General features: G+C 48.0%; 1 protein-coding gene across 1 annotated transcript in view; it reads right to left on the bottom strand.

The window, feature by feature from the left end:
• Positions 1-7,235, bottom strand: part of FAM135B (family with sequence similarity 135 member B) — a 111,684-nt gene extending 104,449 nt beyond the window's left edge. Inside the window, exon 1 of the mRNA XM_041769449.1 lies at positions 7,100-7,235. Coding sequence (XP_041625383.1) covers positions 7,100-7,235 — 136 coding nt within the window. The remainder of the gene's footprint in view (positions 1-7,099) is intronic.
• Between the last annotated feature and the right edge of the window lie 15,938 nt (positions 7,236-23,173).

The raw sequence follows: 23,173 nt of genomic DNA, 5'->3' as shown, positions 1-23,173 counted from the left end.
CATAAATAAATAAATTAAAAAAAATAAAAAAAATAAATTCTTATTAATCACCCTCTATGTGTCAGGTCCGGTGGAGACACTGGAATTCAGAAATGGATGATCAGAGCGCCTTATGGGGTATATCTGTCTTGCTCATCTGTCTGTGGAGTAGGGAATGGGTCATCCCTTTGTTGCTCATTTCCACAGACATCTCCTTGTCTGAATTCCTTTCTCATCTCTCTGGATACACTACATTATTTACAACATCTTTTTTTTATTATTTTTTAATTTTTTTTTTAGGCATCTTATATGGCCTACGTAAACAATTTGAACTGAGGTGGCAAGTTATGTACAACAAACTGGGTTTGAGCGTAGACGTCATTATTTCTTAACTACATGGTTTGGAAACATCACTTCTCTGTAAGGTATAATAAATACAAATCTGTTCACCCATTGCAAATTGCTCCACAGCAGCTAGCCTGGGATCGGTTGGAGTCCTCTGTATCCCTTATCTCACTTGACCTTGGGTATGAGAGTCTTCATTTTACTCCTGAGGAAGCTCAGGATCACAGAAGTTAAGTTACATCCTCAGCATCAAATATGGTAGACGGTCCATCGGAGACTCCATCCTTTCATCCCTAAGTTTGTTTACTTGCTCATGTGTTGTTTAACTAAACAACCACACAGGCAATATGGTAGACATAATGCCAGTCACGGGTGATGGTACAACAAAGACAAGGAATATTCTTCAACATTTAGTCCAACATTTCCCAGCTTTGTTCTCTCCTCCCTGGACTCACACTGCTCCATCACTTATGTTTTGTAGAAGAAGAAGTGAAATCCTAGAACGACAGAACAGTGGGCTGTGCATACAACAGTCGCTTGGAAATGGCATGGAATCAATCCATGACTTCATGACTAATGAGTGTGGGGTGAAAGAAAGGTGGGGGAGGGGGACGCTCAGAAGTTTCTGAATGCCAGCAGCAGTCCCGGCACCCAGGATGTCAGCCTCCTAGCCTATCCCGCACAAAGACTCCTGTTACCCAGCAGATACTGTGGTCTGGCAAAAATTCATGTTTACAGAAACTAAATCAAAGAATGCAGAGAAAAACCACCACTTAACCTACTGAAAATGAACAAGCGCTGCCACTGCAAATCAGCGGTGAGCCTTCCCCCATCTCCACGGAGCAGGCTTAATTACTTAATTATAACCATTGTGACCTACCTATTAGAGGGAGCCCAGTAAGGCCAGCAGCTGATAATACTCTGTTAGCCAATAACATGCATGGCTATATAATCTCAAATAAAAAGGCCAGCATGTGGCCTCCAACAGATGCCAGTGACCCACTGGGTTTCCTTCCGATCTGTCCTCCCCACCCAGCCAGCTCAGGTGCTTCCATGTGCATTTCCATGGCAGAGTCAACTGCACGGCCTCCGGCTTCGGCAAGGACAAGAAATGCTTTTGAGCTCAATGCCACGGATGTGCCCTGGGCTCTGCCACTTGTACATTGTGTGCTTGTGAGCCTCAGTTTCCTCCCCTCTAAACTGGGGATGGGAGAGGAACAGAAGAAGTGAGGGCTGGAGGAACTGGGGGCTGGAAAGGTTGAACAAGATGACCCATGAGAACATCTGGCACAGATGCTAACAAGCAGCAGGTGCTCAGAGAAGAGCTGGTGCCACACAGGCAGCAGCATGTAGTCTACCAACTACCAGTAAAAGGCTCAGGGGATGTGCGAGGGGGAATCCTCAGGTGCCTTCAGCTCTGGGGAGAATGCAGGCTTGGGCCAGGGCCATGGGCATGGCTCGCAAGGATGAAGAAGCATGGAGACTCCCCCTGCTTTCTCGTTGGGAGATCCGGGGGTGGGGGGTGTAGATTTTTAATGCTCCCAGCTTCAGTTCTGAGAAAAAAAATAATAATAACTATGACTCTTTATTGCTGAGCACCTTGCTTCCCCCTCGATCCCATAGGATGTCTCTGACTGTGCACCCTGCCTCTCTGGGGCGTAGACCCCCATCCGAGTCTTAGACCCATGTCTCTTTTCCTTTATGGGCTCTTCTCTCTCTCCAGGGGACCTCAGTCCCTTCCCGCACTTTATATACCACTTAGAGGCTGAGAGCTCTCAACTATGTGATGCTGGCCTCGTCCCTCTCCTGCATCATGGGCATGATCCCTCAGCCCCAAGACGTTATGCCTTTGACGTCAGATACCATCAACTTACACATCCAAGGTAGGACCTCTGCTTTAGTTTCGCAAAAGTGCTCCCTGCCCACCCCATCTCCTACCCCTAGTAGTACAGTGCTTCCTGGTCATCTCTGATTCCTCTTCTCTGGCTCCCCCCCACCTCCTTTGCCAATCATCTGCAAATCCTGTAAATTCACATTCAAAGTGTGGCTCTGATGAATCTAATCCTTTCTCTGTCGTTTTGGGATTTTCTCTCAATATTGAACATGCTTCTACTATTACCACTCTTGAGTCGATTAATATAAAGTATAAACCCGGTATCACCGCCTCTCATGACACTTAGAATAAAATCTAAATGCACCGGTCCTAAATGATCAGTGTGGACACTGCAGTCAAGGGGAGGGCTTAGCACAGAGCCAGTGCTTCCTGAGGTGTCCAGGCCGGGCAAATATTTATAGAATGTGCACCTGCCCAAAACTCCAAGTGACCCAATCCCGGAGAATTTGGCAGTGGTATTTAATAAACATTTGTGGAAGTGAGCTGAGTCTCAGGCTCGAGCCGCTAGCTCAGGAGGCTGGCTCTGTTTCCTGCTACGTCCTCACAATGGCCCGGCACCCACACCGATCCATGCTCCCCTCCAAAAGGCATGCACAAGTACGCCTGCAAGGCACAGCATGGGGCTTTCTGAGGAGGGTATCAAGCCCCGTCTTCTGATCCTGAAGCCCGTTCTGTTAGTAAGTCATTAGGAGACAGCAAATGGGAGGCAAAGAGCCCTGTTTATGTGATTCAGACTTTTCTGAGCCATCTGCCTCAGCCATATGCTTCCCAAGGAGAACGAAGAACAGCCACAATTGCAGCTAATCAAATATTTGTGGGAGCTGTAGCCACCACGCCCAGGCCCAGTCATGGTCCCCAGGATGTTCCAAGGAGTACAGAGCCATTCTCCAGTCCATGGTGACCTTGGTTTGTCCTTAACGGGAAACCACAGGATGTCAGGGACAGTTGTGACTTGCTACCACAGTAGCAGGGAGCACCCAGCCTCAGTCAGTGCTGAGCAGCTGAGACCAGGTGGTCACTCTGCCTTTTCCTTCCACAGAGATGGAAGGTTTCTCCACAGGGAAGGCCACCCCCACTGCCCAGGGTTGAGCCAGGACTGACTAGTCTGGAAAGATCAGCAGCCTCAGCCCCCTTCTCCCTCCAAGGGCTGTCCCCCAACCCCTGGCCCTCCCCAAGCCAGGAATGAGCAGAGATCTTTCCAGTCATAGCACCTTCTCACCTGAACCCTGTCCTTTGCCTTATTTTTCTCCTACTGGACTCCTCCATCCTGCTCATTAGGGCATATACCTGGGCTGTACCTATAGTTGTTGGGGGGGGGCGTGCATATTCCAAGTTGGTTGAGTGCGGTTGCCCACCAATCAGAATACATGCCAGGAAGAGTGATGAGCGGGACCCTGAAGGCCATCTGCTATGCCAGACATAGCTCCCTGAAGTATGGATTGTAGGGAATGTGAGGATCTGGGGGAGGGGCCAGGCCAACTAGCCAATAGGTGGGGTGCTTGGAAGGTTTAGGGCAGCGGCTCCTATGACGACTGTGCACTAGCAGAATGCTGCCCCTGGTTGACCTGAACACGGCACCTTCATAGCCTGTGCAGCTCAGCCCAGCCATCCTTGCCAAGACCCGGCGCTGCAGCCAGGGTTTGTGTTCTCAGCCCACATCTTTCATCCTTCACCTGCTCCCTCTCAACCCTGGGGCAGCCCAGAGAGGCCTGAGCTGGTCCTCCAGGGCACGGATGCTCCTGCACACACCCCCCCCCGCCCGTTCCCTCCGACAGCTCCTTCTCCTGCTGCTGTACATCTGTGCGCCGAATGCCACAGAAGCACGGTTTGGCCGTGTGTGAATGTGGGTAGTACCCCAGGGCCAGGGCTCCCCTCTGCAACTCAGACCTCCCCTATCTCAGTGCTCCCAGGGTCTCCCAGCTGGCCCACATGCCTTAGAGCCCCGCCTCAACTGGTGATCTGGGTCCCTGTGGGTCACCTTGACTCAGACCTGGCCCTGGCTGAGTCTGGTAACTGACCTTCAATGCCACACGCAGCACGTGCAGGACAGAAGGGCTGCTACCACACACCCTGACCAAGCTCTGGGATACTTCTTCATCTGCTCATCTGCACTTGCCCCCACTCACCCCCACCCCACCCCACCCCCAGCTCCTGCCCACAGCCGGACCAGTCTCAGGCACAGCTGGAGCATATACAGCAGCCAGCTGCTTATTTGGTGTCGACACTTCAGGGAATAGGAGCCCGAGGGCCTGATGCAGGAGCTGTTCCCTTTCCATCTTTCTGACCTATTTCAGACGCTCTCGCTGGGAGCAAGCTTTCCCCGGCTGCCACGGCCTAGAATGAACGTTCTCCCCTCCGGATCCCATACATCGACTCCTCAACACCACTTAGCATTTAGGAGATGCTATTGTTCAATCCACCGCAAGCCCTCAACACACACACGCTCACACCACTCAACAAGAATATTGAGAATCCAAGGCTCACACAGGGCTTAGACTCAACACAGCTCCTGTTCTTAACAAGGACCATGATCATTGTGTCTCCTTGAACAAAGGTTATCATTTCCTCTGTGGTATCACCTGTTGAGTCTTGCACTGCTGACCTATACAGGTGATCAGTACCGTAGGTTTGGTCAATTATAGAGATATGTCGAGAAGGTGTGAGGAACGTTCGAGCGCTCCTTTGCGGGGGGCACTGAAAAGCTTGGGTTAGAGTCTACATTTTTCCTTAGTACAAGGACATGCACGATGCTCCTTTCATCCCTCCACTTTCTGTAAAATGGAGCAGAGTCTCTTATTACAGAGAGGCCACAACTATCAAGCCAGGCAACGGAAGTGAGCATCTAAGGTTCACTATAAATGAACACTATTGTTCACGGTTCTGATCACTTTCTTAACTGTGTTTTTTGGTCAGGAGGCATTGGCTCAGTGACTTCCACCACGCCAAATACAAGTACCTTCTGATTAGACCTATTTGTTGATTTTCAGAGGTCCTAGTATAGAACCTTGCCCCAAGTGGGTAATCTATGAATATATATATTTAAAGATTTTGTTTATTATTGAGAGAGAGAGAGAGAGAGAGAGAGAGAGAGAGTGTGAGCAGGAAGAGGGGCAGAGGGAGAGGACCTCAAGCAGACGCTGTGCTGAGTGCAGACTCTGACATGGGGCCCTATCTCCCAACTCTGAGACCATGACCTGAACCTAAATCAAGAGTTGGATGCTGGGATCCCTGGGTGGCGCAGCGGTTTAGTGCCTGCCTTTGGCCCAGGGTGCGATCCTGGTGACCCGGGATTGAACCCCACGTCGGGCTCCTGGTCATGGAGCCTGCTTATGTCTCTGCCTCTCTCTCTCTCTCTCTCTCTCTCTCTCTCTCTGTGACTATCATAAATAAATTTTTAAAAATTTAAAAAAAAAAAGTTGGATGCTTATGACAGAGCCACCCGGGAGACCTTAGAAATATTTTTTGAATATTCTTTTTCCTCAGACATTTTTCCCCACTTAGCTTTCTGCTTCTCATCCACCAAGACCTCATATGTTTTGTCTCTTCTTTGGGAGTTCTTCCCTCGGCACCCTAAGCAGGGATAATTGCTCCCTCCTCTGTCACCAGAACATTTTGCACCAGTTTGTTAAGGACACCTGTCGTGCAGAGGTACAGCTCTCTGTGTCTTTCTCTCTCTTAGAGAGACTGAAGGTTCTCTAAGCTTGCAGAGTACATCGCTCACCACTGTGTTCTCTTGGCTTCCAGCAAGGCGTTTGGCATTAATGGCACACGATTAATATTTTTTAAATGAATCGAAAGCCTCATCTTCATCTCAAAATCCTACCTGTGTCTCAATGACCTTTCAAATGTCACCTCTTCATGGAGATGTTTCCCTTTGGTGTAGTGACAAGCGGTGGAAGCTCTGAAATCTGATCTCTATTCAAGTTCTCTCTCTGCTCACTTGTAAATTGCTTATCCTCTTGAGCCTAATGTTCTTCATATATAACCTAATCATGCGGCCTTCTTCTTCTAAAGGGTCATTGTAGTAGATATGACAATAACTGGCATAGTTATTGTTACTAAAAACACGCATCCACCCCCACATTATCCTTCCGCCCTTACACCATTGTTGCCTCCCACAGGGTCCACTTTCTATTTATTCATCTTGAAATCACCTTACCCCCACCCACATACTGCTAGCTTCTCTGCCCTCTACAAGCTGTGGGAAGGCATAGGCAATAGGCTGGTCATTTGGGTCTTCCCAGCAACCTAGGTGAGCACTTGAATAAACTAAATGTTCAACGGGAGTCTAGCAAGATAAGGGTATGGTTGGCCTGGGGACTGTGATTACCCCCAAGGGAAGGCTGAGGCCTCACTAGAAAAGGCAGCTTTTCCTTTTTCATCTCTGAGCCACTATTTTAAGTCTGAGAATCCATGTGTTCAAAATGGGGGCCGAGGGCCAAAAGAAAATCATATCATTCTATAAACCTATTTCACAGATAGGAAATGGGAGGCTTAGGGAGAATCCAGCCCAAGGGCAGAACCAGCAATGGAATCCAGACTCCAGCCTCCCAATCTGAGGCCCTTCCTCCTGCCCATCCCTGTCCTCCTACTGTGATGCTCCCTGGGGCACTGAAGGACTCTTTCCAAGGATCTCTCAATGCCTTTATGTCTGAGCAAATTCTATAACCAGCATCTGAAAGTCACAGCAGCATCTGCCTGGGTGTCAGCCAACACTTAGCCAGTTGGCTCCAAAATCAATGCACGCTTAGGCCTACGTCCTCAGAATCAATTATTGCAGCTTTAGATTCAATCACCAGATGGCCTGCTAAGTCATGCTCGTTTGTCTTCACATCTGAACCTTGGTGTGGAGGCAATCCTGCAAGCTTGCTGTTTATGCACCACGGTCACTATCCACCAGCCAGTGTAAGCTGTCGGGGTCAGGGGACAGGGACAGCTGGACGTCCTGTGCACTCAGCCCCGACCAATGCTGGGCTACCATGCACACTGCCCCATGCTCCTCGGGGCCACCCAGCATCTTGGCATTGCTGGTCTACACATCTGGGTGAGTTTCTTGGGGGCACAGTCATGCTGTGGCTCATCCCAGCAGCCACGGCATTTGGCACAGGGTCAGAGAAAAAGTAAACTTTTAATGACCATTTCAATTATTCTCTCTTCTTAATTTACATATTCAGCTTCTCCTAAACTAGCTCCACCACCATGGCTTTTAAATACAGTCAACTTCCTCTCATTAGAAATAAAACACATACAGAAGTCAAACCTCCAAGCGCCTCCGGCCACTACCCTACTTCCCTTCTCGCCACAGCAATGAACTCACCCAAAGAATGCCTACTGGGGGCCCCTGTTCTTCAGTACCCCACCTGCTCTTCCAACCTCCCTCCCCACCCCGCAAAAATAAAACCTGGTTTCTGCCTCCTTATCACCACCAAGGGAGCACCCTACACACTGCTCAGATTTTAAGATAAGTTTGAGCCCACATCAGGCTCAATCCTCAGCAGGGGCCTGCAATGTGGGTCAACTCCTCAGCCCTGAAATATGCTCTTCTCTTGGCCTCTGAGAAATGACTGGTTTTATTCTTGACTCTGGTAGCTCTTCTCTGTTTCCAGGTCAGAATCACCTCTCTGAAAGTCAGGGATGCCCACATTCCCCAGCGGCGCTTCCTACCTCCCTTCCGCTGGTTTATTTTACTCCATAACACATTACCACACTGGAGGCTTATTGACGATCTGTTCTTCCAGCCAGAACCTAAGCGCTAGGAGAGCAATAAGTTTGCCTGTTCGGGCATTCTGAGTACGGTACATAAAATGGAACGTAGCACATGGCCACTCAATGAAAGTTATGTTCCTAACCCAGACGTTTTTCTCTAAGTTCACGACCTGTACATTTGATTGACGACCTGAAGTCTTCCGCTTGGATTTTTGAAGGCACCACACATTTAACATGGTTAAAAATAACTTTTTCAGGGGCACCTGGCTGGCTCAGTCGGGGGAGCATGTGACTCTTGATTATGAGTTTGAGCCCCACACAGAATGTGGAGATTATTTAAAAATAAAATCTTTTTTTTTTAAAGTGACTTTTCCGTATCATCACTAGAACAAAAAAGAAAAAAAAAAAAAAAGCTAAAAACCTGGTTTCTCTTCCAAGATTCCTTATTTTAGTAAGTGGTTCTATGATCCAGTCTCTTGCGTAAGCCAGAAATCTGAGAGCCACCCTGGATTCTCCCCTCACTCCCCAAATGTAATCTCCCAGCAAACCCTCCCACTTCACTCCATCTCAGCCACCAATGGGTTTGCCCATGCTCCCCCTGGCCCTCACCTGGACCACAGAGGGACTTGGTTCTGCTGCACCTGCCCTGTTGCAGATGGATTCCCCACCATGTCCCCAGAGAAGAATGTTTCCAATATGCAAACAGGACCAACCTGTTCCCTTGATCAAAAGCCTTCAGAATATTTCCATACATCTTAGGGGTAAAGGAAAACAATTCCTAGTGGAGTCCTCAAAGTCCATTTGCCTTGCCCATCTTTCTCTCTGTCCTCGTCTCACCCCTGGCTCCCTGGCTCACTGCCCTGCAGCCGCCCTGGCCAGCCAGTCCCTCCTTGTCACATCACCTACACCCACGCTGTTCCCACCACTGGCAGGGGTGCTTGCCTTCCCCAAGGACCCAGCTGACTTCCGTTCATCCTCCTGCCCTCAGTTCAGGTATCTCTTTCCCCAGGAAGTGTTCTCTGATCTCCCTGACAGGGAGTGACTATGGGCTCTCATTACACAGTGCACCTCTCTGAGGGTCTGTGATAGTAGCTGGCATATGAATGGCCGTCTCCTATATTAGACTAAGTCCTCAGTGTCTGCAAGGTTCTCTCTGCCCAAACAGACCCAACGCCTGTAGGGTAGGTTCAGGAGCTGCTTGATAGGTACTTGCTGAATGTGGAGTTAAAAAAATATATGTACTAGTTTTGCAATAAAGTATTATAAAGTGTAAAGCTATTAGCTCATTGACTGTTTTAATAAAAAAAAATCATCTCCTTCTCACGTGACCATTATAAAAATTAAAAAAGAGAGAAGTCCAGTTATCCATTTGAGAAAACAAACTTAATAACCCAAGTATAGCAATGCCTCAGAAATACCCAACTTCCTTGACTCTACTCATTTATAAACTCACTGAGATCCTGTTTCCTCCTTTGAAAATAGGAACAGAGGTACTTCCCTCCAAAGACTGTTCAGAGTTTTTATAATATTTACAACAAACCAAGCACAATGCCTGATATACTCAGTTGCACAATCAAAGGTAATTTATTAGTGTCATTGATACCGATCCATAAAAATACGGGTCAGCCATTGGTACGTATTTCAGGAAACTGAGGTGAAGTACATTTACTTCAAGGAAGATAAACACGAACATTCATTTTCAGGAGTCATGACTTTTATTGTGCTTTAAACTTTAACAATATCGACCTGAACTGCTCTAAACCTAAGCAATCAATACTGGGGGATGTGTGCCCAGGTGAAGCTCTCAAACAGACAGAGGTGAGAGTGGGAGGGCTCTTTCACTGAGGTCTGGGAGTGATGTGAGAGTCTTGTCATTCACACTCATCTCTCCATCCACCCATCCATCCACTGACTCCGCATGGAGCCCTGAGTGATGGAGACATGTCGCTGGCACTTGAGCGATGGCAGCAAGGAAGAGAGAGAGTTCTGTCCTCCTGGGACTTATGCTATACTAAGGGGGGAAAAAATCAAAAATCTCAAGTAATCCTTTAGTTATAACATCCTAAATGCTGCAAAAATAAAGATGGAAGGAGATATGGTACGTAATATGGAGTGGGGGTGCTCATGGCCTAAAGATGAAAACAATTGTTTTTCTTAACAGCAACAAGATTCTTTCATGAAAGCTCTTCATATAATTGACGTTATGAATCTTTGATGGTAACATTCAATTACCACATATGAAACACAGTACCTCATTTTTACATTATTAATTATTTCAAATGATTTAAATTTACATAATGGGTTTCTCTCTCTCTCTCTCTCTCTTTTAGATTTGGAAATGTCTTTTTTTTTTTTTTTTGCATTTGTTTAAAGTGTTTAGTTCAATTCCAGTTAGCTGATATATGAAGACAACCATTTTTATGGGTTACTAAAACCCATAGAAGTTTGACAGAGGCCACAACCAAGCCTGCAAAGCAACATGAAGAGCCAGACTCAAAAGCAGGGCTCCGGATGGAGAGGTTGGGAACCACAGCTCTTGACCTTCAGTTAGGCTCGGGGATAACATGGTGTCAGATGGAGATGGAAGACAGGATTCTGGAGAAAGCATATGTGCAGATGTTTGGAAAGAGTCCTTGCTGTGAAGTCAGTCTCTATTTATATCTTCTCCAATGGAGGAGAGCAAAGAGGTGTCACCTTCTTACAACCAGACGTGGAGGGCCTACTCAGAGAGCCCGATACAGATCCCCACAGTCTGGGGACCAAAGGGCCAGTGCATGTCTCACGCCTTAGAAAGTGAATGTCAATGGGACAGAGGCTGATGTATTAGGATAAGCTTAGGTATGTGGAATTTGTTGAGGGAAAAAAAAGGCATTGTTTATGGGCTGGAGTTGAGGCATGTGGGGAGCGGAGGAGAGCTGGCCTGGGGCTGTTTTAAGGCCAGACCAAGGGGATCACTTGGAAGAACAAGAAGACTCCAGCAGGGAGCATCTGTGTAGATGAAACAGGCCCAGTGAGGAAGGAGGTGGAGAGGCAGGGCAAGCTGAGTCAGCAGGAGGTGCTGGGGAGCAGCGGGCAGGGGCCCTGAGGGTTGTGGCAGTAGCAGCATGGAGCCCTGGTTCAAAGGCAAAGGGATAATGACGCCAAAGAGACCCAGCTACAGATCTTGCCTCACCCTTTACCTCCCTAAGCCTCTGTTTCTCCTCCTGTAAATGGGGGTATTCATTGCAACATCAGATTGTTGGGAGGAATGAATCATCACAGTGTGACAGGAGGGCTCATCTTGAACGGACCAATAGGCAGGATCTTTGATACATTAGACTTCAAAGCTGGACTTTCTTTATGACCAAAATTACCTGCAAACAAAGTTAAAGGGCACGCTACAGCCCAGGAAAAGAGATTTTCCACCGGACAGATCAAAGAATTGCTCTGGAAGATGTGTTTGTCTGGAGGTAGGAAGCCAAACTGTATCACAAAGGAGCAAATGACCCAAAGAAAAAGAAACTAAAGTCATAAATGGGAAATTCACAGAAGGGGAAATAAAAATGATTAAGACACACACGAAAAGATGGGTCAACCTCAGGGAAATGCAAACGAAAACAAGATACTAGATGTTATCCCTCTAGACTTGTGGGGAGAAAGAGCCTCATAATCTGCGTGTGGAAGTTTAAATTGGCCCTGTGAAATGCAGTTTTGGCAGTCATTGTTAAAAAAAAATTAAATCTGCACATCCTATAACTGATTTAGCAGTGGGGCTTCTGGTTATCTCCCCTAGAGAAGCTCTTCACACATTTGCACAAGGAGGCACGCACAGAAATGTTTCCTGAGTCATCTCCATTTACAAAAGCCCCCCAGATAGTGGCATGCTGGCACATGGTTAACTACTGGTTTTCCAAACACGCTGGGTGTGTCGTGTCTGTGGATTGCCTGCTGCAACCAGTCCCACCCATGGTCAGTTTTAAGCTGCCTCTGTGAGGTCTCTAAACCCGGGAAGAGAGGAACCCAGCCAGCTCTCGTGAGCTGCTGCAAACCAACCGCAGCACACGTACCACGGCCCCCAAAAGTGGGAACAGATTTTGTAAAAGTAAGAAAACCCAACATCTACGTATTACCTGGTGGTAATGAAAATGAATGAAAAAAAAAAAAAAGAGAGAGAGAGAGAGAGAATATTTACCAACACATTAGCAATGCTTTCTTTGGGGAGGAGTGGGGTCTTGCCTTTACATAGTAATCAAAGACATCTTTAGCCTTCTTTAGAACAGGCTCAAGGAGAACGTAGTCACAGATCACTTACGTAACAGAAAACAATAATGTAAACACCGAAGTGACATAGTTGTATTCTTTGTGGGGCAAATTAATGGGATGACCAATCAATGCGGAGTCCTCCAGTATGCTCCCTCCTACCACTGCCAGGGCACTCACTCTGAGGGAAACGAACCAGGTCTGCTCGTGCAAGCATTAAAGGAGTGGTTGCTGAGTGCCTACTTTGTTCTGCAGTAGAACATGGTGGTGAGCAAGACGTGCATCAAATCCCCCGACCTGGGGGAGCTCATAAAGGCTGGTGGAGAAACATTTAAGGAGTAATATGTACTATACAAAGGGTATACACTTTGCTGAGAAAGGAAGAAAGGAGGTGCATAGTAGGTGTGACACTGGCGATGTCTGGGGTGCTGGGGGATCCTTCCACCAGAAGGATCTAGAGTACAGGAACACGGAGGAAGCAGAGGGAAGAGCAAGGGAGGAGCAGCCACAGCATGGAGGGGGAAGATCATGTGAGAGGCTGCAGGAGAGGGGGGGAGAGAGAGAGAGAGAGGGAGAGAGAAAGCGAGCACAGGGGACATGGGGGGGGGGGGTGCAAGAAGCCACCAGGGCTGGAACTTGGCCGGCAGACAGGCCCAGGCCGTGTGGAGAGCTGACACCAGGCGGGCAGGTGGGCCGGCGCCCAGAAGCTCCAAGGCCAGGCCCACATCGGTCATCAAAATACCTTTATGTCAGAAGCAAACAAAAACATAAAATTCCTCAAAAACAAATCCCCGGATGACAAATCCTCCTGAAAACCTTTTTCTAGGACATGTGTCTGAGATTACTCAGCCCGTGGGGCCTGGAAGGGGGGCCGTCACGTTGCAGGTCTGGGTAAACATGGGTTTCCTTCCTGTTGCAGCAGGGCCTCTGCAGGCTGGTCCCCCTGACGCCCTGACGCCTTCTGGAAACAATCCTCCCTGCATCCTCTCGCCTGTCATCCCAGCACCTTCCTGCTAAGCCTCTCATTACCCACCACCAACCTGAATCCTCATTTCCCTGGGCACATGTCCAGTTTCTTTGTGGATGAAAATCTCTTTCTTCTGTTTTCTTCTCTCCCTCCTCCCTCCCTCCTCACTCCCACCTTCTTCCCTCCCCTCTTCCTCCTCCCTCTCTCTTCCATCCCTTCCTTCCTCCCTCCCACCCTTCCTTCCTTCCTTCCTCCCTCCTTTCCTTCCTTTAAATACACTCCCAGCTCAGCCAGCAGCATTAGAGCCTTTTCAACTGTCAATCAAATCTCGGAGCATCACTTCTCAAAGCAGGCGGATTCTTGCACACTGTGGTCTAAGCCCCCACAATCAGGAGAAAATCAGTTCATAATCACCATGAAACCCCGCCTAACAGGAGCCACCAGCCTTGGATCACGGAGGCTTTTCTTCTCAGTTTCTACCTTGCACTTGCCCCTCAGAGCCATTGAGTGGGTCGATCGAGTGATCAGTGAATCATACACCTTCACTCATTCAATAAATAGTCCCTAAGCTCTGCCTTGGCTCTGGACCCTCCTCAGCAGCCTCATGTCCTCCCGGGAGACTGTCCTAGGGTGGGGACCAGGATACCTCATTCTCCAGAGTCATCCCAAGTGCAACCCCTCTTGGTACTGGGCTCCCCTGCAGCCTGCCAGCCCAACAGCTCTGTTCTCACACCTACTTCTGGAATCCATGATCCACCTCAAGCCTCCTGGGAGCTCCTCTGAGCACCAGCCAAAGTTTTTCTCTTCGTCTCACTTAATGATCATGAAACATCCAATTAACTCAAGTGGCACGGCGCCACCAGCCCTGCAGTCACCTGGTGATGTGAGAGATGGTCTGCAGCATCGAGGGGGAAGCAGCAGACACAGGAAGCAGAGATGGTTCAAGGTCGTACCAGGCCAGAAGTGTAGCCTGGACGCTTTATAAAGACGAGACGCCGTGTCTGGAGCCTTGCAACAAGAGTTTAAAAATGCTGCACTAATCAAAAAAATAAAAATAAAAATAAAAATAAATAAAAATGCTGCACTGCTTCTCAGGAGCGATCAACAGGATACTTGAGAACCCTACACCAGAGTCCCCGTCATGAAGCACTGCTGCCAGGGTAGGGGCAGGTGGGAAAGGTGCTGGATTCAGAATCTGTCCACCCCTGGTGGGGGAGAGGCAGGTAAGAAAGTAAAGGTAGGGTCTGAGGCATCTGTTAGGACGGGGGCAAATGAGTTATTCTGCATGGGGGAATGTGCAGTGACATGGGCGGGGGGGAGTGGGATTGAAATCTGCAGAGAGATAACCCATGGGAGGTCCCCATGGCACTTTTCCCTGGATCCCTCTCGGTCTCGGAAGGGCAGTACATGCCTGCATTTTATTTCCTTTGTAAGAGAACTCAACTGACTCAACATACCCTACACACTTTACCTCTCACGTGTGCAAGTTTTTTTTTTTCTTTAAACCTTCCTTTTTCTCCTAATTCCAAGGGGAAAGGCCCCACTTAAGAGGTTCAAATTTGGTTTGGGAGATCCAGCTTGGTCCTGTTGTCAATTGTCTCTGTTGATTTTCACTCCCTGTAGCTTACTTCCCCACTGGAGCTGTCTCTACTCAGGAAAGCAGAAACGCCTCCAAATCCTTGGAGCAGAAAGGGACCCAGTGCAGGGATTTGGACACAGAGGTACTGGAAGGGCTGGGAACGCCCGAGGGCGGGGGTGTCGGTGCAAGGGTGGCTTCGGGAAGCCCCCGCTGTCCCTGGAGCAGGAACTTGCTGTTGCTCACCTGGACACACTTGCAGCACCCCCGGGGGCTGCTGGGACTCACTGCTGATGCAGAGTGGGATGCAGGGATGCTGTGCAAGCACCTCTGAGACTCCTGGGGCCCTCTCCACCTGCCCCTGCTGCTACAGCTACCAGAGGCACCACCAGAAATGTTGGGGGGAAAGGAGGCAGGTGTTCTCCCTCCTTCTTGACTTCCAGTTTTCCTCCAGTGGCTTCGGGGGACAGCAGCTGGGGAGCCCAGCTGGAATGCGTGTTTGGGGGATGCAGGAGGTCACAGAAGGGAGACACAGGGGATGGGGCCCAGAAGCTGGGGTGCCTTTGTGTGTTTGGAATTGTTTTCTGAGTGTCTGCTTGCAGTGGAATGTGATCTGTGAAAATCCCTAGGATGTGGATTGAGGATGCTCTCCTCCAGCACGGATTTACATCTGTGCCTAATGAGTGTCTGGGGTTTGCACTAATTGGGACTTCTCTACCCTTCCTTTTCTCTGCTCATGTTCCCGGGGCTGAGCGGGGAGGCCCATGCCTGAGGCTCCTGACCCGAACAGATATCAGCATTTGTCCTCAGAGACGCCCCGCTTGTTGTTATTTTCATGTCCTGGTGTCTCTCTTCCCCATCCTCCCTCCACTTCTTTTTTGGGGGGGATGGGGGTGGATTTTTTTCTTACTTTTTTTGTGGCCTAGGCAATATATTGTATGCAGAAGTTTGCTATGGTCCATCTAGGATCCTCTTGTACTGTACCAGAAGGCTTTTATGGAATATCTAATCCTCTACACAAGATTTGTTGTTTTAATTTAATGCAGCAGCTTTGCTACCATTTATATTCTCTGAGGAGTTTGGCTATCCCTTCCCCACAGCTGGCTTGCCTCCCCCAGTCCCAAGGTGTACCCATGCATCCGCTCTGATTATGACCAAGGCTCAGGCAGGGTGAGGATGCAAAGCCACATTTCTCAGCCGAGCGTCCTGAGTGTGGAGCGAGGTGCCATCCCTTGGCTACCTCCACTTTCTAAGTACTTCGGGTATTAGAGAAAGTGGTCAGGGGCACAACTAATTGTCTCCCCCCAAGCCCCCCCTCACACACTAGGCCCTCTGCTTCCACTCTTTGTGCACTGTCTGCCCTGCACTGGAGCTTGTCCTATGCATACTTTTGGGAGGACCTGCTATTTCACCCCGTCCTCACAGCTGTGTGAAGTATGTTCATGAGTGCCATTATATGGAAGCACCAAATGAGGTGGGAAGACTCTGCATGACAGGATCGAGGTCACAGTGCACATGGTGAAGGCAGGATGCTGTCCTGGGTACTGGCTTCCATCTTTGCTCCGCCACAGAAACAGTGACTGCAAGGTTGACAGGCTCCTCTGGTTGCAAAATCCAACCGTAAAATTGTGCTTTCTGTTACCCTCCCAGGTGTGTCCAGTCTTGGGGCACTGTGGACTGGTCACATGAGTTCCCGATTAGGAAAGGCAGGGCGGCGTCTGCTCCACCAGCATCCTGAGCCCCACGTGGCTCTCTCTCCTCCTCTTTGGCAACTGCTCTGCTTCAGTCGGAACTAAGCAGTAACTGATAAAGACATCTTACAGCGAGATCCGGATGAGGAAATACGTTGTGCTGTTTGTTGTGGAAGGGGTTCTGTGGATCTGTGGAAGGACGTGAGCCACTCTTCAGGCTGACACTCCCCCAGCTCATTGTTTCTATCACTCACTGAACTCGTTCAGCAAGAGCATGGGCATTGCCTGTTAGCTCTTCCATTTTACAGCTGAGAGAGTTGAGGCTGACTTAGGGAAAGTGACCTAAGACCCTGTCAGCCTTTGTTCTCATGGAATCCAAAACCAAGGCAGGGGGAGCAAGTGCACACAACCCCCCAGTGTTGGGCCAAGATGCAAACTCACTTCGCATTATGCACTGCTGCTTGTAACAGGTGGCAGGGGACTCTCTGCACCTCCATACCCTGCTGTGTGTTCTTGTGATCTGCAAAATGTATCAAATATCAGCTGTTTGTTATGCAGAACTTTTCATAAAATGCCACACGCTGAGCCAGCTGATAGGAGCCTGAATCTGAACAAACAACTTGGCTGAAAAGTGGCTGGATCCAGGTAGCTATATTTAGACTGGGAGAACAGCAAGTCTTCCTGAAAGATTGGGACCTCAAAAGGTCATCTATATGCATGCTCATTAACTAGGCACTTGGCTATTGTAAGACATTTCTAAGGCAACAAAGACATTGGCGGAACTCAGACACAAAATGTTCATCACGTCATCATTTACAAGAAATGACACTAAAGTCAAACTATGCAACCCAATGGAGAGGTTAAATAAGTCATCCAAGACCCAAGACATGGAAAATTATGAAGGAAGTAAAAAGATGCAGCTCCTAGCACAATTAATGAAATGTCAACATTTGTAATAAACAAAAGTAAAATATGCAAACTGTGGAATTACCTCAATTATATATATATATATATATATATATATATATATATATATATATACCTCATTTTATATATATATGGAGAGAGAGAGATTGGAAAGAGACGTGCTTAGAAAAAAGCATGGGGAGAATAGAAATAGAGAAGACGAAAGAGGTGATGAGAAAAAAAAGAGAAGGAAAAAATAGTTTGAACAGACAACTCACCAAGTGCTATGCTTATGTGATAACTGGATGGTGGCATTATGGGGCTATTTGTGTTCTTATGCTTTTGGTTTTAAATATATTCTCAGCGAATATGCATGTGTTTTGCAATCAGGGGAAACCCACCCAGAGAACCCCCACCTGCCTAATGAGAGGAGGAGCAGAGATGCGGAAAGCTCCATGTGCTCACAGCTGTAACTCAGCACTGGAAGGGGATTTCAGCCTCATGGCTGGGGATCAAGGACTCCTAAAAAGACCGTTGGCCTGGCCTCTGGGGAGCTGGAAGAGGCTGGCTGGGTAAAAACTGCCAAGGCGACACCTGCAACTTCACAGTCCTCTTAAACAAATTTAGCTTGAAGGACATCTCCCAGGTCCTTCTAATGCTTAAAGTATGGTGGACTCCAAAACATCATGCGGCCTGTTCTTCAGTCTTCAAAGACACTTAAAATTAAGGGGAAGTTAAGAAAACTCTTATTTATTAAACATCTGTGTTCATGAGAAAGCGGTTTCAGGGGTCAGAAAGTTCAACTTAAACTGTCTTCAATTAGAAAGAAAACTCAGTCGTAACCCAGTAGCAGTTCCAGCTTCAAGTATGGCTTCATTCATTGGCTCAGGGATGAAACCCAAGACCCTGATTTCCCTTTCTCTGATTTCTCTCTGATTGTTGTGTAGACAGCCCAAGACTCTATGACAGAAAAATGGACACAGCAGTATCAAAACTCATATCCCTGCACCCCAATATCCAGAAGAGTAGAGGGAGAAGACAGGTCCCTCCCTGGACCAGGACCAAGGGATATGTTGATTGGTATAAGCTCATCAGAGCCAGGGCTGCTGCTGGGAATTAAATCAATCAGCCACATGGCTGAGAAAATGGGAGGGGTACATTTCCCTAGGAAAAGTAGGGTACTGATGGTAGGAGCAGGGAGGATAGAATCCACGTCAACTGCCATGAGAGTGTCATGTGCTATGCTGGGAGCTTCCCAGCGCTTGATCCATTTGGTTGAACAACACGAGGCCTCTTCTTCCTCACGGGAAATTAAAACTCAGGAATCTTAAATAAATTCCTCACTATTCCAATGGCAAATGGAGGGCCTTTTCTCACCATGGAATAGAAATTTTGTTGAAGACAAAAATATCCATTATATTTCAAGTTCCTGAATTTAAAATATCAGCTTTTCTACTAGTGGACTGGTGCTTGGCCAATCCATTTAATGACTCTGGGTCTGCAAGGCTTCCACTGAATTTTTAAAGCCCCTTTGGCCCTAAAGCTTTGTGGAATTTCCCATTTAATTCCCACTTCTGAGTTCTTTTGGTTCCTATTTCAAAGACCTAAGGCAATGACCTTCAGAATCCTTTGTCAATGAAAGTAAACTCACCAGAAAGAAGCGTTAGACCATGAGAGACCCTCACATCCTCCTGTGTGGAGGATGGTAAAATTCCACCATTGCTGCTTTATTCCTTTGGTTAATAATCCCTCTGCTCTGGTCCCTCACGTGCACAAGCCCAAGGAGGACTGACATCCCATGACGTCAGAGAAGGGTGCTCGTCTGAGAACCCGGCACGCATGTTTCCATAGTGGCTTTGACATTGACTCTTAGGAGCTACCATTTTATAGAGGAGACAGGTCCTCTTATCTGGGGAACATGGTTGCTGGCCCTGATGGACATCAGGCATCGGGGGATGGATCATGTGTTGAGAATACACAGGAGCAAAATCAACATGGTCCCTGCCTTCACTGAGCTTGAAGCTGCAGGGACCCAAGGGAAGAGCCAAGTATTTCCCCACAAATACATGGTGGTGGTGATGAATGCCACGGAGCAGAGGTACCTGGCGCCCAGCCAGGCCAGGGGAGGCTTCCAGGAGCAAAGAGCCTGCGGACAAAGCTCTGAAGGCAGAGGGGGTGTAAAGGGGCAAAGGGCAGGGGAGACAGAGGGAGATACATGCAAATGTCCTATATTCTAGCGCCAGCACATTGGAGGGAGCACTAATCCACACGGTGCACACACGTGGCAATTAAGCAGTAGGATTCATATGGGAGGTTCAGATAAAGCATTAGGAAAAGATTATAAGAGGTTGAAATTACTGCTGCCTGGAGGACAGAAGGCTCTGTGGACATGGGAAGAGGAGCCTGAGCTGAGGAATGTGATGGTCCAGGAGGACTTGACCAAAGAGTCTTTGGAGGAGGGGATGAGCACACAGGGTGGTTGTCACAGAGACAGCAGCGGGAACAGGACTCAGTCCAGGCCACGCCAGGGGATAACTTGATGAGCTTTATTTCAAAGGCCTTGATGCCAAAATTCAGAAATGTGTCCCTAATGGATGCTTTCCGCTCCATCTCAGAAACCTGTCCCTAACTCTGGCCCCGAGACTGAGTGAAAATCCAATCCTCCTCTTTGAAATCCAAGCCCACCCTGGCCTTTTCCTCTAGTTCCTCCTGGAGCATCTTCAAGAGCTTCTTTTCATCTGCCCCCCTCCCCACGATGTCCAACCAGCCCCCGAAACCTCCACATTGTTAAACCTGTCTGCACCTCAGGCTTTAACCTCTGGGTGTTTGCTGGTGACTCCACACGAATTACCCGCAGCTCAGCTCCTCCCCGGAACCAGCTACGACTCCCCCACATGCGGGCATTTGTGCACTGTGCCACGCTGAATTATTTTCAGGCAATGGAATCCCTTGTCTTCCTTCCAGACTCTACCTTATGTGGAAGTCGGATCTGTGAAACTCGGAAGTGTGCTTTTATTAATGTCATTTAGTTCATATACCGCAAATGTATAGCATTTGCTAAAGAAAATCAATGAAACCACGAAGCCATTCTGATGGACACACAAGCTTGACATCAGCAGCTAAGGAGGCACGGATGAGCTTTCTTTTCCCCTCGACTGCATAAGATACAGTATATTTAACATTTACAATAATTACTGTTTGTAAGTGTCGGCGATGAACGCCTGCTTGCCCCATCCCTGTCCCCCAACATAGGTTTTGGGTCTTGGTTTTAACTCCTGAGATCACTCTCTGCGATGGTATTTCCAGAGCCCTGAAAGTGACTGGGAAACAAAGGTCTGTCATCAATTTCTGTTGGAGAGTTCCATCTCTAATTATATCTAACAAATGCTCATGCTCTTCCTCATGAATATTAAAGTCAAATACGAAGCAAGGGGAGCTCAGAGTAAGTGCTGACGTTGCACATGGTACAATATTATTGTGACCCGGGATGCCGTCTGTTGTCACATCATGGAGCCAATCTGTGCTGAGCAGCTGTGGCAGCCGGGCCTGGCATCCGGGCCCCTCATGGGTGGGGGGCGGGGGTGCGCCCACTGGCACCAGGTCATGTGATTGGACATGTGCACCTGCTGCATCTCTCCCACAGTGACGCACAGCTGAAAGATGGCCAGAGAGAAAGGAAATGCCGTCATGGGTTGACGACGGTGACGAGGAAGAGGATGGCAGCTGACATGACATCTGGCCGCTATTCCTTGGAGACTCACGTTACCTAACTCAGTCTTCGATGGGACCCTGTGAGGGAGGAACTTCTGCCCAGCTATCATTTCCGTACAGAGAAACTGAGGCACTGGGCACCTGTTTCACTATTTCAAAGAGGTGGAACCAGGATTCAAACCCGGGTAGACTGTAGATGTTGCACTCTTAAGTAGGTCCTCAATGTGTCAACATTTACTGAGAAAATAATACAAGCATTTCATTCATTGCATTTCTTATAAAAGTTTCAAATATTTAAAGAGTAGGATCGGGGTGGCGAATGCGATGCCCTTTACAGCTGTCCCCAGAGCATGGGCTGGGCAGCCCCTGCAGGCTGGGTTTGTCGCTCCTTGGACAGAGCTCCTGTGAATGACTCTTCTGTAAAGAGGGACCCACCACCTGTAGAAGAGGCAATGATTTAAGTCCCCTCCCATACATCAACTATTAAAATATTCTATTTCCTGGCACATAGAAGGCACTCGGTAATGATTTACTGAAAGGGGCATTATTATTGAATCTTAGAGGAGACACAGACAATAAATGAGAGATGATAACATCAGTCGAAGTTGTCTGAAGAAAACTAAAGCAGAGGAAGGAACTGAGTGACAACGAGAAATCTATTTAGAAACCTACAGCAAAAACAAAAAACAAAGAACAAACAAACAAAAAAAACAACAACAACAAAAGAAACCTACAGCAAGAGGCCTCTCTGAGGAGTGACATCAAGCAGACACCTGGATGCCTGAGGCAGGAAGCCAGGCAAAGGTGGAGGTTCCAGGTGTCAGGATCCCCAAGTCCAGGAGCTCTGAGCAGGGCATGAGCTTGGAAAAGTCAGAGGGATGGGGCCAAGGGGCAGCAGACGAGAGGGAGGGGTCTGATCCCAGATCAGATCATCTGGCGCCAACCATCGCCTGCTAGTGAGTTTGTATTTTGCTCCAAGGTATACAAGAAGCAATGCAATGTTGTAGGTAAGAGCCAGACTGCCTGGGATGGGATCCTGACCCCACCTCTTCCCAGAGGTGTCCATCAGCATCTTCAACTGGAAAATGAGGATAACAGTACCTCCCCTCTAGAGTTGTTGTGAAGAAGTGAATATCTGCAAAGAGCGGGAACGGCGCCCGGTGCCCATCAAGTGTTACGTAAGCATTAGCTGCCGCTCCTGTTCTCCACCATCCTCATCGTCATCATCTGCGGATCTGAGCAGGGAACCAACATCATGTGAATTATCCACAAGTATAAAAAGAGTACGGTGGCTTCTGGGAGTAGGTTATCAAGATGGGCCTTTGGCAGCGGTGAACTGACCCGCGAGAGTGCAGGGGACAGACCACTGCATCTCACGTAGATAGAAGCGGCGGACTTGTTAGGCTGATGGTTCTGTGCATGGAGCTTTCAACATTCCCCCGAGAATATGTATGTGCTGGGTCAAGCTAAGTCAAGTCTTTAAAACCTACCGCCTACCTAAAGTGGATGTACTACTACTCAAAAAGGGAAAAATAAATAAACAAAAGCAGTGTCAGAAAACAAAACAAAACTCTCAGGCTCTTTCTTCAAGAACATTTGAAGTAAAAGCCAGACCTGAGAGAGAATGCATTCCTCCTGGACTCTCCTTGGGACAGTCCCTTAGTTAACAAGACAAAATGGGAAATGAGGTTCTGAAACTGCTCAAATATAATATAGATGTGAAGAAAAGTAAGAGGGGCATTTTTTGTTAATTTTCCTGCATAAGAAAAAAAATTAAGATTTTATTTATTTATTCATGAGAGACACAGAGAGAGAGAGGCAGAGACACAGGCAGAGGGAGAAGCTCCTTGTGGGGAGCCCAATGCAGGACTCAGTCCTCGGACCCTGAGCCAAAGGCAGATGCTCAACTGCTGAGCCACCCCACGTGTCCTGCATGAGAAATTTTTTAACAAAAATTTACCTCTGGCTCTTTGGAAAGGAGGGACATTGGACAGATGCTCCGAAAGCCAAATTGTGGGGATCCCACAATTTGATCTAGGAGTCCCACTTTCCAGGACAACCTGGCTCTGGTTTAAAATCTATCTTGTTCAAATTTGTTGGCCTCTATGGGAGAATTTTGCCCTGTATCATTGTCCCAAATAATATTTTCCTAATTTTTT

This window comes from Vulpes lagopus, chromosome 9, assembly GCF_018345385.1.
Source record: "Vulpes lagopus strain Blue_001 chromosome 9, ASM1834538v1, whole genome shotgun sequence".
NCBI classification, from domain to species: Eukaryota; Metazoa; Chordata; class Mammalia; order Carnivora; family Canidae; genus Vulpes; species Vulpes lagopus.
This window is presented reverse-complemented; position numbering and strand designations above follow the sequence as displayed.